The sequence below is a fragment of the Ursus maritimus genome, unplaced genomic scaffold (assembly GCF_017311325.1).
Source record: "Ursus maritimus isolate PB19 unplaced genomic scaffold, ASM1731132v1 scaffold_6, whole genome shotgun sequence".
NCBI lineage: Eukaryota > Metazoa > Chordata > Mammalia > Carnivora > Ursidae > Ursus > Ursus maritimus.
In genome coordinates, this window is record NW_024426774.1 from 22,503,773 (window position 1) to 22,521,883 (window position 18,111).

General features: G+C 54.4%; 1 protein-coding gene across 1 annotated transcript in view; it reads left to right on the forward strand.

Annotated features, from left to right (window-relative positions):
* Positions 1-16,950, forward strand: part of TOGARAM2 (TOG array regulator of axonemal microtubules 2) — a 38,726-nt gene extending 21,776 nt beyond the window's left edge. The window contains 7 exon segments of the mRNA XM_008700563.2: positions 3,264-3,381; positions 3,758-3,852; positions 5,386-5,578; positions 6,474-6,690; positions 12,427-12,513; positions 16,525-16,775; positions 16,777-16,950. Coding sequence (XP_008698785.2) covers positions 3,264-3,381; positions 3,758-3,852; positions 5,386-5,578; positions 6,474-6,690; positions 12,427-12,513; positions 16,525-16,775; positions 16,777-16,854 — 1,039 coding nt within the window. The 3' untranslated portion in view covers positions 16,855-16,950.
* Positions 16,951-18,111: the final 1,161 nt, after the last annotated feature.

An 18,111-nucleotide genomic window follows, 5' to 3' on the forward strand; every position in this document is an offset into this window, starting at 1 on the left:
CCCCCCCCCCCCCCCCCCCCCCCCCCCCCCCGCCTCCCAGGGGCGTATGCTCGGTGCTCCGGGAGGAGGAAGGCTGGGCTGTGTGGCGGCCTGGTGATGGGGGCAGAGCGGACAGGCGATGAGGCCGGGCGGGGCAGGGCCCCTCGGGCCACGGTCAGGAGGCAGGATTTTGGCTGGGGTGTGACTAGAAGCCCCCGGAGGTACTTTCGTAGTCATGTGAGGAGATATTCAGCCGTGCTAAGCGGGAGAGTGATAGAACCTGATGAAGTCTCGGAAAGCTAGGGTTAGGATCCAGTGAATCACACTCCTTAGTTCCTGGGACATTACGGCCCCATCTGGAGACCACACCACAGCCGGTGCTGCTCCACTGGGCATGTCCTCCCTCGTTCTGTGCTTTCGTACCGACGAGGGTGCGCCCTCCCCACTGCAGCCGTGCTCCACGGGACAGCCTCACCGGTGCTCCCTGGAACGTCTGGGAATATTCCCCGGGGGCAGGGCGGTGGCCAGGGGCATGTGTCCACCTAAGCCACCCGAGCATCGCAGCATGGGGAGCTCTTGAGCACGCCACCCCCTCCACCTTCCTTCTGCGGGGCCCGTGCCTACCTCCTCACGACCCTGCAGTATCTGGAGTTCTAATTTTTATTGATTTAATGGGTACCAGTACCAGCTCATTATTATTTCTCAGTGCTTTCCCCCCCTGATTACTAGAGTTTGTGTGTCTTTAAAGGCTCTCTGCCTTCTTGATTTTTTAAAAAATATCTTTCTGGGTGCTCATTAGAGGATTGATAGTAGGGGAGGGGGCCGGGATGGAGGAGGGACACCAGACAGATGGCTACTCCCCAGTCACCGCCAGAGGTACTGGAGGCTAGCAGAGGGGAGGGGAGAGCTGGATTGGGTGTCTTTTGAAGGCAGAGCCAACAGGATGTGGGTGGTGAGGCTTTCAAAGAGAAATCAAAGATGATGCTTGGGTTTTTTAACTGAACAATTGGGTAAATGATAGTGTCATTTTCTGAAATGAGGAACATTGGTGGGGATCTAGAATGTTCTAGTTGATTGGTTTTTAGTTTTTGGGAGGGGGATGGACAACGAGATCTAATGTCTCTCCAGCTGGAACGTCCCCCTCCATTCTGACATCTCTCACGTTGCCGGCGTTGACGACACTCCATTACCTCTTAGCACTTGTGCTTCCAGTGTCCGTGGCCCTACATTCCCTCGTTCCCCTCTTCCTCTGTGACCACCTCTGCGCCTGCCTGCCCTCTGGACACAGATGGCCGCAGGAGTGTCTTCATTCTTGTCCTCCTCCTACAACTTTCCCTGAGTACTGTTACCATTTCCGTGGATCCAACCACAGCAACCCTGATGCCTCGTAGGGTCTCCCTCCAGGCTACCCCTTCTCGGAGCATCAGTGCTTTACCTCTAGTGCCTCTGGAGGACCCATCACCCTGCCAGATGTCCCACTGTCATCTTTGGTGCACGGTTCCCTTCAATGAACCATTGCCTTCTCCCCAAGCCTGTTTCTCTGGCCGTGTTCCCTCTATTGTTAAAAGTCACTATTATTTACTGAGTCATTGAAGATGCAAAATGCGGACCTTCATACTTCGATTCTAAGACACACAATTTCCCCCACATTTTAGTATCTGACAATCAGAGGCGTCTCATAGCTGCTGCTGGCCAGGCAGCAGTTTTGACTTGGGTTTCACTCTCCGCACATTCTCAAACCTGGTCATTATTGCTCAGAGCATAAACCTTTGAATTACAGTTTGCATTGTAGGAACTAAACTATGAGCCTTTCTTTGCTTGTTAGCCTTTTATATTTATTTTAAGAAGCCACTGTGGATGCTCTGTGGGGACTTGTAGAGTTTAATTGCTCCCTAAGATGTCTCAGAAATATTACAGTATTATATTCGGCATTGAAATGAAAAGTTTTAGTGTCTGAGAAGAGGCATGGAACTAGAGTGATGGACATAAATTAGATATTAATGCAAACAGTCATGGAAGGAACGACCAAAATTCCCCATTTCCTTACCAGGCGACCCCTAAGCAGTTTGCCCAGCCTGAGGAAGGAAGGGCACCACCCGCCAGTAACATTACCTCTGTTCCTGAGATAAGTGTTGCCTTCCCCATGGCGCAACGTCATTGAAGGCAGTGGGAATTGCCAGTGCTTTCTGTTTTTGTTTTTCCTCAGTGGCAAATAAATCAGTGGTGCATTTGATAATCAGTGGAGTCTTGGGCTGAGCCAACTATGACTGTAGATGCTCCCTGCCCCGCCTCCGATCAGCTACCCAGCCCCGCAGTTTCCACTTCCATAGCAGGTCGTTGGTCTGACCGCCCTTTCTTCCTCCTACTCTACAGCCTTGTTTCAGGACTTCGTTGTCTCTTGGCTGGACTATCATGGTGGCCTCTTAACAGGTCTCCTGGCCCCCCTGCCTTGCCCCCAGAGATGTGCCTCCACGCTGTTGCCAGAGACATTTTTACCAAAGTGCAAACCTGGTCATTCCGCAGCTTCCCATTGCCCTCAGGTTAAAGCCTGGCTCCTTCATGTTTCCAGAAAATGGGTCACACCTTCTCCCTTTCCTATCTTGCATCCAGGCCCTGTGTGCTCTTTTCTAACCACACACCTGCTAATGCACCAGACTGTATTACAGACCCGGGAATGACCCCCCCACCCCCTTACTCCCTGATCCCATCCCACTTGTGAACTCCTACTCCTCTTTTGAGTCCCAATCTAAGGGTCACCTCTTCTTTGAAGCCCTCTTTGATTTCCTCCCCCACCCACCATGGTTCACTAGGTAGAGCTAACCACTTCTTCCCATACTGCCCCCCACACCCTTCCTCAGACTTCTAGATGCCCCGTACTCGAAGAAGTTAAGTACGTTTTGGTATAGTCATCCAATGGAATGTTATGAATCCACTAAAAAGGATGACATGGGAAGATGATTAATAATTAATTGAAGTGAAAAAAGCCAGAGGCAAGTTGCGTATACATTCTGGGATCAACAAAAATGTATATGCGTCAAAAAGACTACAAGAAAATATGTGAAAATGTAATAGTGGTTTTCTCTTGGTAACGGGGCTACAGATGATGTTTATTCCTTTATGAATCTAGTTTTTAACTGTCTTAATTAGTGATCACTGTCTTAATTAGAAAAAATATTAAAAACTCTTTTATTACAATTAGAAAACTTCTGTGCATTCGTAAAGCAGATTCATGGTGCATTCATTTCTATGGCTGTTTCTTCACCCCTGTCTTTCTCCTGTGGCAGGTTTTATGGCCGCAAGATGGTGAACATCTTGATGTCGAATACGAAGTTTGACACATTTCTGAAGCAGAGCCTCCCGTCGCACGACCTACGGAAGGTCATGGCAGCTATTAAGCAGCGGGTGAGCTGGGGGCCTGAGCAGGTGGGGTAGGGTAGAGGGGCGCAGGGGAGGTCAGAGCTGAGCCGGTCAGGGGATTCCATTTCACCCACAACTCCTGCCAGGTGGGATAGATGTGATTTCCTTCCCCTGTGCTTGGACCTGGCTCTGCCCCTCTCTGCCGGTGTGCCTTGAGCCAGCCTGGGCGTCCACACCGTCTCCTGTTAAATGGGGATCTTGACCCCTGCCCTGACTACTAGTGGTCTAGAATGCTCAGGTGTGCCCTCAGAAGCTCTGCCGGGTGGGAGGGGTTATTCCTCTCGCTATGGTCTAGCCCCCAGTGCCCAGCAGTTCCCCAGAGGGCCACCCCTTTGGCTCATGTCTGTGTGCCTCTTTGAAGGGAATAGAAGATAGTGACGGACTTCCATCTGCCAAGGGCCGCAAGGTGTCGAGGAGTCTGGTGCTGTGTGAGAACGGGCTGCCCGGCGAGGATGGGTATGGCTGCTCTTGTCTCTCTGGGGCTCCACGTTCGAGGCTGCCGATGGAGGTGGCCTGCTGGCCCTGGGCCAGGGGTGGCTCCGGGAGACTGTGTGGATCTGGGCTATGGTGGAGACCTAGTTGGATCTGGGTGAATTTGTAAGAGGTGTTCCCCCACCCAGATCTCAGGGAGACCAAATCCTGGGATCAGAAGCACTTGCCAGGAGAGGTTGGTTCCTGCAGTCCTACCGAGTGGGTGCAGTGCCCCTAGTCCACGCGGGGCGTGTTGCTGGCCAGGCTGTCTGCCTGAGCTCAGCGTTTCTCTGCCCTCTTCGAGCCACACATCCTGTTGCCATCAGGGTGGCCTGGGGTGAATTTAGAGGCAGAGCTGGGACGAAGGCAGATGCGAGGAAATGGGCGGGGAGGCTGGAGAGTGGGTGCCGGGAGGAGCTAGAAACCAAGCAGAAACCCTCTGGTCACTGATGTGCCTGAAACTCAAAATTCTTCTCTGGTGTTCGGGGAGGACCCCATCTGAACTCGTTAGCTGGTGCCAGGGAAGCCCCCACCACTTGCTCAGGACTAGCTTCCTGCTCTCGCCACACATGGTCTGCCAGCCAGACCAGAGCAGCTCATGCTTCCTGCCCAGCACCCTCCTGCCACGTTCCGTCTCCTCCTGTGCTCTGTTTATGCTGTACCACAGCACCTAGAACATGCCTATTACTTCTACAAGGTTCCGCAAGACTCACATCACCAGCACCTTCCCCCAAGGCTCTCTCTGACACTCTGTGCTCTCTGTTCTTCCGTCCTCTGTCAGCCCCTTGGTTTACCTGCCTGCATTGGTCTGTGAGCTCCTTAAGGCAAAGAACGTGTCTCTCATCTTACTGTCCTCAGTGCCCACGACAGCTCCTGGCACTCAGTGGGCAAACCACGTGGACTGTAGGAATGAATGACAGCCTGGATGATGTTGGGCTCTGGCACAGGGGCTTACGTGTAGGGCATGAAGCTCAAAGAGCCAGGTTCTGAGCTGCGCATGGGGCGTAGGAGTCCTGCTCTCGTGCTGGCTGGACTGGGCCAGAGGCTACGATAGGCATGTGCTCTCAGCGGAAGAGAACAGGGCTTAACACTTCCCTGGTCCCTGGAGAAGTATGAGCAGGGCCAGGGCGACCAGGGGTCAGGATAAAGGCACCTGGCAAGATCTTCCCTCGCTCTCAGCTTAAATGTGCAGTCATCCTTCTGTGGACTCCCACCGTTCACTCCCATACCAACCCCTCCTTCTTCACGTGTTTTCTGAAAAAAGAAAAAAAGGCAGGAAGAGAGAGCCCTGTCCCCTGACAAAAGGATGGGGCTCTAGGCAACCTTATTGTCCCCTGAGGAAACGGGATTTCCGGAGTTCCAGGGCCGGTGTCCTGAAGCAGCAGGTGGAGAAGTTGGGGGTGGGCTAAGCTGCAGGTGACACTCTTGTCTCAGTCTCGCCTGTCTGCGGGCGGGGCATGGGACAAGAGGCACATCCATCATCTGGGGCTGCCCAGGTCAGAAGGTCCTTCCACACAGGCTCAGCTGCCACGGGCCTCGGCCGGCGGGGCTGCGCTCCTCCGTGCGCGGCGGCCTAGAGGGGGCGGAGTGGCTGCGAGACCTGACGCGGCTGCTGGAGGCCAAGGAGTATCAGTCTCGGATGGAAGGCGTGGGGAGGCTTCTGGAGCACTGTAAGGCCACGCCGGAGCTTATCACCGCCAACCTGGTCCAGGTGAGCGCTGCCCCAGCCCTACCCCCCGCCCCACCTCTCTCCTGCGGGTGCAACTTCAGTTTGGAAAACTCAGGGCAGAGTTGGACATGGTGCCAGATGCCTCAGGGTAAAGGGAGCCCCAAAAGCACCTGCTATCCCGTTGCCTTGGTAACGCCGTGAGACTGCCTGGAAGTAGCCGAGGGGGCAAAGGCACTGCCTCCTGCCAGGCGCCTTGGGATCACCCAGAGATGTCCTGGGCATCTCTCATCCGTTTAGCAGATTTATGGCGAGGAGGGAGAGGTAGAGAATGCCATGGCTCACGGCTGCTCCTGGTTTAGCCGGGCACATGTGGAGGGCAGGGTATGTGGTTGGCCGGGCGACTGGGCCAGGCTGCTTGGATGGGTGGGTTAGGAGCAAGCACAGGCCCTTCACAGACTGGAAGCCAGGGCAGATGCCCCTCGTCCAGGATCGAGGCTGCTGATGGTCAAGCTCTGTAGCAGAGTAGCTGAGACAGGCTCGAAGTCAGCAGACCTGGGCGTCCGTCCACGCTCCTTACTAGCTGCGTGATGCAGGGCAAATCATTACTCTTTCTGCCTCAGTGTTTGCTTTGTTTTGAACGGTAAACTGAGGATGGGACCACAAGCCTCATGATTAAGATCATTCCAGGAGAGTGCAGGGCACCCTAACGAGGTGCTCTCGATGCTTTGACGCCATGAGTGCTCCATCTGTGGTTGTTCTTCCCTCCTGCCCTCCTCCCCTTTTGAGGAGGTAAGCTCCTCGTCACTGAGAATGTTCTGGCATAGGTTGAATGACTCTGTCAGGGAGGAGGAATCCCTGCCAAGGCTGGTTGGTTGGGTCATGGGCTTCCTGCCCAGCCTGGGTTCCCATGGGCTCTTGGTTTCTGTTCCCTCAATAGGTCTTTGATGCTTTCACCCCAAGGCTTCAGGATTCCAACAAGAAAGTGAACCAGTGGGCACTGGAGTCCCTTGCCAAGATGATCCCCCTCCTCAAAGAAAGCTTGCACCCCATGCTGCTCTCCATCATCGTTGCTGTTGCAGACAACCTCAACTCCAAGAACTCGGGGATTTACGCCACCGCGGTGACCGCGCTGGATGCCATGATTGAGAATCTGGGTGAGTCTCCTGCCTCAGCCCTGTTTGGCTCGGTAGGGAGCAGGTTTGCTCCCTGAGCCTGCTCTAGGGTGGGCTCACCCTTCCTGCTGGGAATCAGCAGAGCGCTGATCGGCCCTGGGGGGCTGTCAGGCCAAATGTTTTCCCGGAGGCTGCGTAGGACAGGGGTGGGCAGCCCAGGACCTGTTTGGCAGGCCTTCCCATGTCACATCCACCCGAGTGTCCTAGATGGGACGTGTGGAGGAGATGTGTAGGTGATCTAGTCTTGCCTCCTCATAGTACATATGACAGAAATGACTCACCCAGGGCCACACAGTACCGCAGTGATTGAGCCAACAGGGCCTTGAGGGAAAACTAGGTCTGGATTGCCAGAAAGAAGCTGGAAGCGTCGCTAGCAAGTTTCTAGTTGTACGGATGATAGCAGTGGGGGTGGCTTGTATGAGGACCAGACAGGATGGCGGTGAGACAGCAGAGCAAGCCTGCTGGAGAGGAAAAAGTGGACGGGCGGGTGGACCAGGACAGGCCACCTTGATCGCCTGGTGTAGGAGTTGGCTTCTGAGCGTGGAACGGATGAGAGTTGCCTCTGAGGAAGACTGTTTGGGGCCAGGGCTCAGGGTGGGAGGAATCTGGGTGAGGAGTAGGGAGTGAGGGTTGGGGTGGGATGAAAAGGAGTGAGCTACGGGAGAGACATCAGGAACGGCGAGAGCTCCCCTGTCCCGCGTGCTTCGCTCTCACACACCTTGGTTCTCCAACATCATAGGTGGGATTTTGGGCGCAGCCACTCCTGCTCTTCATTCCTTTCTTAGATGCTTTAGAGATGCTATGTGGTATGTCCAGGATACAGAGCGAAGTGCAGGCGTGTGCGGGACGTAGCGCATGAGGACAGTCACGTCCAGACCAGGGGAGCCCTGAGTTCTCACTAACCACTCTCGCCACGATGTAAGGAAGCTCAGGATCTGAGAACCGCCCGTGCTGGCCTTGTTGCTCTGCGTCCCGATGAGCACAGAGCCACGTCCTCCCTTTAGGACCCACAGAGCATCCCGTGGTGAGGCTGCAAACACCGCCAGGCAGCCCTCCCCTCCCAGTGCCCACCCCCTGCGGGAGCCCAGCTCTCTGGGGCTGGCCGGCAGCTGTGTCCTTGGCTGAAGCTTCCAGAAGCAGTTTCAGTTACAAATCAAAGGCCTGGTCAGGCCCTTCTCTGCCTTTCGAGTTCATAAATACTGTCAATTTCCTCTCTTCATCTCCAAGGGAATTTATGATTTGCTGAGTTTGTTGCTGTAGAACAAACAATATAAATCCAACTTTAAATTACGGCTAGTTCTCGGTGCTGCTCTGGGTAAGTGAGATTGCTGTTGCCAATAACCAAGGCTCTTGGTAAATCACTGCGGGCCCTGGATTTATTGGGAAAACCTGCACCAAGCAAAATAGGCTTTAGCTATTTGAAGAGGCTAAGCACCATGGTCGGGGGAGAGGCGCCTTTAACCCCTCCCTCTCCGGGTGTTAGAGTTTCCACTTTCCGCCACTGGGCTATCCTCTAGAGCGAGCTGGAGCTCTGGAGCTTTGGGCTGCAGAACCTGGGGTCTCGCATGGTCACAGGACTCAGGCCTTCTCTACCTGGGGCCCTGCTGTACCCACCTGGGCTGGCCACCCTGGAAAGGGGGCTTGCGGCTGGCCTGCTTTTGTGATCTGACCACAACTTGAGTCAGGTTGCAGCTTCTAGAAAGATGCCTAGAGTTGTCCTTTCCTCCTGGGACAGGGTCTTCTTCGAAATGGCTGACGATGCCCCCAGCAGAAGGAAAAGTGGATACAAGTCACTAAACTTCCCACGGTCCCAGGGGATCGGGTGGTAGAAGCAGAGATTGGGGCAGGTGTGGCAGAAGAGAAGGGGTGTAAATCTTCCTTCCCATTTCACCCAGGTGGGGCCTGGTGGCTCCAGTCCACCCTCAGCTTCCTGAGGCCCCTCCTGGAAGTGGCTTGGGGCTCTTGGAACGGAGGGGGCTTTCTCCCAAGCCTAGCATCATCCCCCACAAGGGATTCTGGGCTCCAGCCTGGAGAGGAACCATGAAATGCTGTGAAATACTTCAATGTGAAAAGTCACAGAGGAATGGCTCAGCATGTTATGGTTTGTTCCCTGCTCAACGGGGCCATGGGGATGGAGAACGCAGCTGGGGTAGTCCGTCTTCTGGCACAAAGTCCAGATGGCACAGCTGAATTGGGAGGTTGGCTTTCTTAGGCAACCTCTTAGGGTCCCTCTTGATTCTGGAATTCGGTGATAAGTTGACTCATGAGCTACCCCTTCTCTTCTAGTTCCTTGGTCTTCCCGAGGATGCATGGGGCAGGTGGTGTGGTGGTTTTCAGAGCAGGTGGGGAATTTCTGCCCACGTCCCCTTTTTGGGAGGTGGTGAGGAAGGAGACATGTGGGCACCTTGCTCCCTGACCTCTGCCCTTTGTTACAGCCTGCCTGGGGGCCTCTCCAGAAAGGAGCCTGGAGGGGCATCCTTTCTACTCAGCACCAAGATCTTCTGATTTCAGGGGAGCTATTCTGGGGATCAAGGCAACTCCTGGGCAGATGGGCTGGTTCTGTCTTTGGGCCCTATTACCAGGTTAGCAACAGAAGAAACTTCACTGATGAAAACATCAGGGGCACCCAAATGGCTCGGTTGGTTAAGCGACTGCTTTCGGCTCAGGTCATGATCCCGGAGTCCTGGGATCGAGTGCCCCCGATCGAGTCCCCATCAGTCTCCCTGCTCAGCAGGGAGTCTGCTTCTCCCTCTGACCCTCCCCCATCTCGTGCTTTCTCTGTTTTCTCTCTCTCAAATAAATAAACAAAATCTTAAAATAAAAAAATTCAGGCTGCTGACAGCCCACCCCCTCCTGGTCAGACTGAGCCTCAAAAGGCGTTCTCTTAATTTAGCGCAGCCGCCAGCCAGTGCTGGAGAGAGCAGATAAGCTTGGAAATGGGCAGCTTCAGATCTCCTTTTGCTATTTTGCTCTGCTGACTCCAAATTCATTACCTTATACAAACCATATGATCAACATGGAATCACCCAGGGAATTTAGAAATTCATCCGTGGTGCCCCTCTAGTGTGCCAGCTGCTTAAAAATCTCTCTTCTCTTTCTTGTCTACATGTGTACACAATTCCCTGGTTAAAGATTGCAGTGTAAATACAATTTAGACTTTGCTTCTTTCGTTTAACCAGTGTTTCATGCTACCATGGAGCCTTCCTACTTAGCTTAAAAATATAAAGTTTACTTTCCACCACGTAAAAGTGAGGTTGTTCATTATTGAGAAAATGGAAAATACAAAGCATCGGAAAGGAAAAATTTGAAAGCCCCTCATTTTTAGTCTCAACTTCTGGAAGAGACCATTATTAACATTTGGCACTTTCCATTTCAGGGTTTTTTTCTGTGCCTATTCGTGTTGAGTCATGATGATATTACACATTCAAATTTGCATTGTGCTTTTAAACAAAAGCAGAGCACAAGCATTTACATATGATTACACACTTGAGTCACTTTTAACAGCTCTGTCCCCTGCCTAGACTGTAGCTTGCATTTTTGTTTAAATGGATCGTTCCCACTTTTCCTGCCATGAATGGACCTAGTTTTGGTGGCTGCGTGATATACCGTGGCTCACAGAGTCCTGATCAGGTACAGGAGGTTCTGTCCAGTGTCAACACAGAGAAACGTGGTCGAGCCAAGGATTTAGTCCAGGAGACTCAGAGCCCACACCCCTCACCGTATACTCTCCCGCCGCTCATTAAACCTGGGTGTGACCTGGAAGGTGAACCGTCACTACAAACGCAGACAGGGACAGAGGCCAGGTACTTGGGGTGTGGACTCTGGGGTTTATAAACAAGCTTGGGCACGCTCGATGTCTCTGCTTTAACACTCCCTGTCGTCCTGGAGCATTTATGGAGCACCTGCTGTGTGCCAGGCACGTGGGAGCACGATCCGGCACAGATGTCTGCTGGAGGTGCATTTGCAAGTATCCCCCAAGTTCTTCACCTCTCTCTGGCTCTGGGAGGCCATGTCAGCCACCAGGAGGGGGAGGCCCAGCTGTGTCCAGAAAATGTCCTGGACTGAGTGTTACTGGGGAGAGCAAGGAGGCAGAAGTCCTTGTCCTTGGAGGTGAGCTCATGGCTAATGATGGAGGTTGGGGCAAATAGAAGCACCTGAAAACAATAATGCAGGTGACATTGATATAAAAACCTATTCTTACACAATTACAGATTTACCAAGACACCCTGAGACCACTTCTTGCTAACTACAATATTCTAGAGGCTGGCCTCTCTTTCATCTCCCAGAACAAATTATTTTAAAGACTGTTGCCTAACTTACGGATGGCGCTTTTGCAAGCACCAGCGTTGTGTGTGATGTATGTGTCCGTTTCCTCCTCTGTATCCCTTACAGCTCTCAGGAGGAGAGCAAGGGATGAGCTCTTAGCTAGAATTGTCATCTGGTGGGAAAAGCAAAGCTTTGCATATCCAGGGGGATGCGGAGGTATTTGAGGGGTGCGGAGAAGGTGGAACTTGCCTGGATAGACTTATGCAGGTGGGTCTCTAGTCTCTGTCCCCTGCTAAGAGAAATTTGGCCTTGAGCCGGTCAGCCCCTGAGACCCCAGGATGCACTTTCTGGGGGCACCTATGGGAACAGCCATACAGACCTCCATGACAGGTGCAAGCAGGCCCCTCGGCCACATCCCTGGAAAGTGTGTTTTGCTATTTGCACTCCCTCCCATGGAGTAATGGGGGGACGGCTGGGGCAGCGTTGGGAGCTGGGTGTGTATTGTCTATGTGAGCACGCCTTTCTCAGGTAGAGGGAGACTTTCCTCACCTTGTGTGTCTCTGTGAGGAATGCAGGACCTCAAGTGTAATAGTCTGAGAAACCAGGAGACGTCAGCCAGAATGGGGAAGAATCAGCCATTTCTAAATCCAGCATCTATGGAATCCTGCCAGAGTTGGCTTTAGAAATACAACTGAAGAATATACCAGAGGGCTTCTTTCTCCCCCAAACATTCCCCACCCTAGTTGCCTGTGATTTCACCATCTGTGGTTCCTTCTAATAAACACTCCTTCAACATCCAAATGGGGGAGCCCCCTGTCCTCAGGCCCCACCCTGAGCATGGCTGGGCAGCAGGGAGAGCTGGCTCCTGGGCCCAGGTGTGGCTGGGCCCAGGTGTGGCTGGGTGTCGGGGTGCTGGGACAATTAAAAAAAAAAAAGGTAAAAATCCCTCTTTCCCCTAACCCTCCTGAAGAATGGGTGGGGGCATGTGGAGGATAAACTCTCCTGTCTTTACGAGTATGCCGTCTGGGCCCAAGTCTCACACAGGGAGCTTATGTATAAACTATTGAGAGCTCGTACACGCCCCCTGCGAATTCCCTCCTCTGACCCAAAGAGAGCCAGCTGGAAGCTTCTGCCGCTGGTAGGGTGACCAGCCATCCCGGTTTGCCCAGGACTGTGGGCAAACCTCTTTTGCCCCAAACTCAACAATTTTGAGGAAGGACAGACAACAGGAACCAGATCTGTGGGAGTAAGTGAGACGTGGTCGGGAGCCAGTGTAACTACACCGGGCCACCCACTCTTCCCCAAACACCCCATGGTGACGCAGAGAATTTAATTCAGCTCCCCGGCGGGCCTCCTTCCCTGTGTGGATGTTGCAGGTACCTGGCACTGAACAGTGGGTGCCACCGCTCGGGCCACAGCATCATGGCCACTGACACCCTCCTTCTCTTGCAGACAAGCTCTGCCTCCTACAAGCGTTTGCTGGGCGGGTGCGTTTCCTGAGTGGCCGCGCGGTGCTCGATGTCGTAGAACGTCTGTCCGGTGAGCATCCCCGAAGCCCCCTTGCCCCAGCCTTCCAGTCAGCCTCCTGGCATGCAGCTGAACCACTCGTGATCTTAGCCCCCCAAATAATCCCATAATCCTCACAGACCTTTCAGACATTGTGCTCATCTGCTTTTAAAAAATAATTCCCGTATTACCAAAAGATCATCTTTGGCTTTGACCAAGATGAGGCAGGTGGGTACACACACAAAATAGTCTTTAAGAAACCACGATGCATTTCTTCTTTGCAAACAGGACTTCCACTAGCCCGTAGGGCATCTTTGTGCGAACAGGAAAAACCCCAGCTCTCCTGGGTAGACCCGGGCTCGCAGGTGGGGGCTTGGTCAGCAGCAGCCCCGTGTGAGATGAGCGCTGTCCCTTCGTGCGCACGCACGCCTGCCAAGCAGGGCACAGCCTGGATGCCAACCCTACTTGACCCCTTTGCTGGGCATGCGGACCCGTGTTACGTGGAGCTGGGGCTCTGGCCTGAGTCTGCTTGGCTTTGTTCAAGCTTTGGCTGAGGAAAGCTTGCTGTCAGCTGATGTCTGCTCTGAGTTTGTAGTCTCGAGTGATTTCATTCCAGGGCTGAGACCTCGTGTGGCCCTCGAGCTGGCAGCATGGCAAGGACACGGGCTTTGTGGTGGAGAGACCCATTTGCCCCATGCCAACTCTGGTCTTGGGCAGGTTTCTTGTTTTTCTCATCTTTCCTGCTTGCCAGAAGCTTCCTCTCCCTTCTTAGGAAGGTCCCATCCAGGAAGGAGGCATAAGGACTCTGTTCTCTAGACCTCTGAGCGTCCCTCCCCCTAACATGCAGACGGGTGGTGCTACCCCATGTGTAAATCCTTGCGTGGGTTGTCTTCAGGCTGGTGCCCCGGCTCCCTGGAGCGGCCCACAAGGCCTGTCGCTGCCTGGCCCTCCCGACTCAGAAATGTTAAGTGCCCAAGGTCCTTTGATGAGAAACCCAGGATTTGTCCTCGGGAGCCTGGCTGCAGAGCCTCTGTGCTATGCTGCGTCTCCCTGAGTGGCCTCTGCCTTAGTCTCCCGGGCACCAGCATGCCAGCCGCCCTTTCAGACTGATCTCTCATCCTCTGCGCCTGCCCACATGTGGCTAATGGCCTGCCGATCCCTTCTCTGGCCTTTTTCCTCCAGCTGGGCCGGGCCTGCCTGGTTCTGGCACCAGCCTGCCTGGTTGTGGCACCGGCCTCCGTGTAGCCCTCCCGCCCGACTTTCCCGAGCCTCGAAGAGCAGGTCTCACCCTGTGCCGGCCTCGCTCCACATTGGGGGTGCTCAGCACAGGTTGCCTGACTGAGGGTGTCATTCTGAGCCTCCACCACCCTTGGCCTTGCCTCTGGGCCCTGGTTCACTCCTTCTAGTGTCCCTGAAGTGGACCCTTACTTCCCATCCAGGTGCCAGGCCTTCTCCAAGCAGGTGGAGCAAACAAAGTAGGGTTGGGGACCACAATACAGCCACAGTGTCACGCTCTTGGTGCCCAGGGGCTACGTAATGGAGACCACCTGGGCACCAGACAAGGAACCCTTTTCTGTGGTTCAAAATCCACCTTCTCTGGGTGAAACCCTTACCTGTCCATGTACAGGTGATATATGGGCCCCAGAGGTGGGTGGGTACCTCACTTTAGATTATCCATTTAACTTTAAATATTTTCCACCTGTTTCCAAGAGACCTCCAAGGCAAGCATTTCTACATAGCTCTCCTGGTAAGTCGGTGTCAGCCAGGAGCAGAGAAGAACATTTCCATTGACACAAGGTGCGGACTAATAATAGCACAGCTTAACAGGAGTAAATCTTGCTAATTACTTCAGCTGCCTCGTAAGCTCCAATTTAATGGGGTTTTCTTCCTCATGATTACTCCCAGAAGGGCCACCGCTACCTCTGCTGGCTTGAGGGGCCCACCCCTGTCAGCCAGGTGACCTCTACCTCCTAGACCCGACCCGGACCTGGGGAACGGGGGCCTGGCTGCGGGAGGGAGCTTCCCAGGCCTGCTGCTGATCGCCCGGCTGCTGGGAGGGAGAGATTTCAGGTGGGAGTGCAGCATGCCGGGGAGGGGGGGCAGGTGAACCCCTCACCCTTTGGTGGGCACGGGGGAGCCCTGCCTGGGCCTGGTTCCTGGGATAGTTCTCACCTTGGTCTGCAGGTGGGATCCCACGGAGGCTTAGGAAGCCTTGAGTTACAGTGGCTCAGTATAGGTGACCAATCGGGATCCTTGGTTTTCTTTTGTTCCCTCTGGCCACCCCCCCTCCGACCTCTCCCCTGTGCCTCCTAGCCTCCCACCCCCACCCGCCACACCCTGGGGCTGCCCTGGTGGCTTTCCTGGTACCTGTGCCCTCCTCTCGGCCTGTCTCCAGCTTCAGCGTTTCCAGCTCCCACCTCTGCCCCACTTTATGAAGCGGCTCACCGGCCAACACAGCTGGGTTGGCTCGCTGGGTGCAGCCCTGCCTTCCCGGGAAACAGGACCACCTTTACTTCTGAGGGTTCAGTAACACCGGGGAGCCCCCAGGGAGACCCCACAGTGTGGGGTGCAGGAAGCCCGAGGGTGTGGCCTGAAGGCCAGCATACACACTCCTCGGGAAATGACACTGCTCCAGGGGAAGCTTTGCGGGGGGGCGGCGGGGGGAGGCAGCGCATCTTCTCTGGCCCCCTGTTGTCCCCGCCTGGCCCTGGAGTCGGAGGGGCCATGTGGGAAACACCTAGGGGGTTAGATGATGTTATGCTGGTGAAGGAAGGACAAACTGGAGGTTTCACTAAAAATAAAACTCCTCACCAACCTCTGACCCGCAGAACCCCTAGAGGCTTGGGGGCAGCAAAGGGTGCAGAGTGTGAGCTTTGGAGTCAAGGCAGGCTTGGCCTCTGCCCTCGTTAGCGGTGTGGTCTGGGGCGAGCTCCTTGACCCCTGAATGTTGGCTTCCTCCTCTGCGAGATGGACTGGTGTCCTGCCTCTCGAGGTGCTGTGAGGACAATGGAGTCACGCGGCAAAGCTCTGAGCCCCAGACTCTGGACCCCAGCAGTGTTAGTTTTCTGGGTGTGTCTTGGCCCGGGGAACCTTCCAGTTTTTTTTGCTCCATCAATATGTAAAGGTCGCTTGCTCTCACCAGCACTTCTCCTTTGGCAGGAGGACAGGCGCACTGCCCTGAAGGTGCAGAGCAAGCATTGTTAGCAGGGACGCCCGCAGGGAAGGCGGCTCGGCTGAAGGCTGGAGGGGCCCCTGTGAAGTGACTTGGGGTGGCTCTTGAGGTGGCTTTGACCCTGGCATTTACTCTGTGACGGAAGGCTTGCTGTCAGGGGTAGCCTGCTTGTGGGTTTTCTGGGGATTAAAGAAGGTAGAGGGTCTGGGAGAACCAGATGTGGGGGGTTCATCACTGAAGCGAGGGTCTGTGCAGAGCTTGATGGTTAAGCACGTTCACGCCTCCTGGATTACTGCTGGTCTTGTCGTGGGGTTTGGCGTCCAGACACTGGGGAGGCCACACTGGTCTTCTCTCCTGCTGGCTGCTTTACTTTTCAGAATGCTTCATTTGAGAGAGTGTTGACTTTTCTCCCCGGTATGGGTTTTCTCTGTTTGTATGAGCTCATATAGGGGGGAATGTGGATTAGAATTATACTAGATTGCAGTTGAGGGGTGTCGGCCTCTTTCCTCTCCCCGGGGCTGCAGGGACCAATTGCGATCGTCCTGGGCTCTGAGCAATTTTGCCTTTGCATACTCATTCCTCCATAAAAAAGAAAAAAGTTAAAAATTATATTTTATACCTGATTGGTATAAACATGAATATACACGAGGTTGAATATCTTCATATTTTTTTGTTTTGATTTTAAAAGAAATCAAACCATTTTCATGGGCCTGTAAACATGTCCCGAGCCCTGGCTGGTGTGTCTCATGGACTAGTTGGCCCTTCTGGGCTGTCTGCCCTTTGGGGGGATAGAGTCAGTGTCCCAAGAGAGGGCAGCAGGAGAGGGAGAGAGTGCCTGCCTCAAGTAAGTGTCCCCATTTTCTGTCCAACAGCACTGGTGGCCTCCGTGTACCCCCAGAAGCCCCAGGCTGTGGAGCGCCATGTCCTGCCAGTCCTCTGGGGTTTCCTGAGCAGCGTGAGCGGGAATGGTGTCCTGCCGGGGCTCAGCGGGAACGTCCGCACGGTGGTGCGCCGGCTGTCCAGGAGCCTTCAGGAGCAGATGCAGGACCTGGCCGCTGGCCAGCCACAGCAGGTCCTCAGAACGCTCCAGGAACTCTTAGACGCAGCATCCCCGTGAGGCAGCCCCAGCCAACGTCACCGACAGAGGGATGGCGTCAGACAGCAAGACGACCGGCAGCTCACGCCCCTTTCAGCTGGGTTAGAGACCGATCTGAAACGGGCAGTCGTTATTTTTTAACCTTATTTTATTTTTATGATGGAATCCTCTCCCGGTCTACTTTCTCTTAGAGCTCCAGATGTACATAGTATATTTTGAAGTAGAAATAAAAGAAGTACTTATTTTTCTAAGGTTTTATTATCTTGCACTTTTTTAACCTCAGAGAATTTTTTTTAAAACTCGAATTGTCCCAAAGGAAACAAGACAGCAGCAAAACCAGCCGTAGATGGCACGGGGACGAAGAGTCAGGGAGGAAGAGTGAGGCACAGACCCAACGTTGCAGACCGTGTCTGGGCACGGCCCCCCATCTGTGAGAGGCTGGGCCAGCCCTCCGCAACCCAGAGACCCAGAGTTGGCCCTTCAAATCCAGTTCAGTTGTTGTAAGGCTGATGTGAGGGAGAGTCTGACATTTGCGTTACTGAAAGCCTTCTCTGGAAGCCCGTGTTCTGGCTACTTCTGCAGAGGACCAGATGATGCTTCACGCTCGAAATACCTTCCATGAAAGCACTTGGTGGGGCATGAAGCCATGGGACGTGCGGAGGTCACATGGGAGCTCTGAAAATGCACAGGTGCCCCCGCCCCCCGGGCTGGGTCACGAAGCTGGAGGGGTGTGCTGGATGCAGGGTGTGCCGAACACGAGCAAGCTGAGAGAAGCTGTTGCCCACGGAGGAAGCCGCTGGAGAAATGGGGTCCCACGGGGAGAGAGGACATCTGGGGCTGGGGCTCTAGACACGGTAGGGAGTGGCTTTGCCTTGCCTGGGGCCAGTGGCAGGTTGACAATGGTGTGACCAGGAAGAATTAGAGCTCAGGTCATGACCTCAAACACACGGGTAAGGTGAAGGCTGAAGGGACCACGGCCCACTCCCTGCCAAGGAACCGAGCCAGACCCATAGCGACACTCTGGGGCAGATCCACACGGCTGAGGCCCTGAGACCCCAGCTCCCTGCCAGCAGGTTTTCTGGCAGACCCCACAGGCGACCCCCTCCTGTCCCCCACCCCAAGGTATAATATCAGTTCCGCATCACTGTTCTGAGGCTGTCCTGACGAGGATGACTCCGAGCAGGCTGGGGAGCCCCAAATCAACTCACATATTTCCAAGTTCAGAGTACCCCTGGCTGAGAAAGCCACGTTTTCATCTTGCCTGTGTCGCTGGGTGCAGCCAGGCGGCCCCCACCCTCCGATGCCCTGGGCTGAGGTTGGGTATGGCGCAATCATCCTGGGACTTGGGCTTGTAACAGGTGGC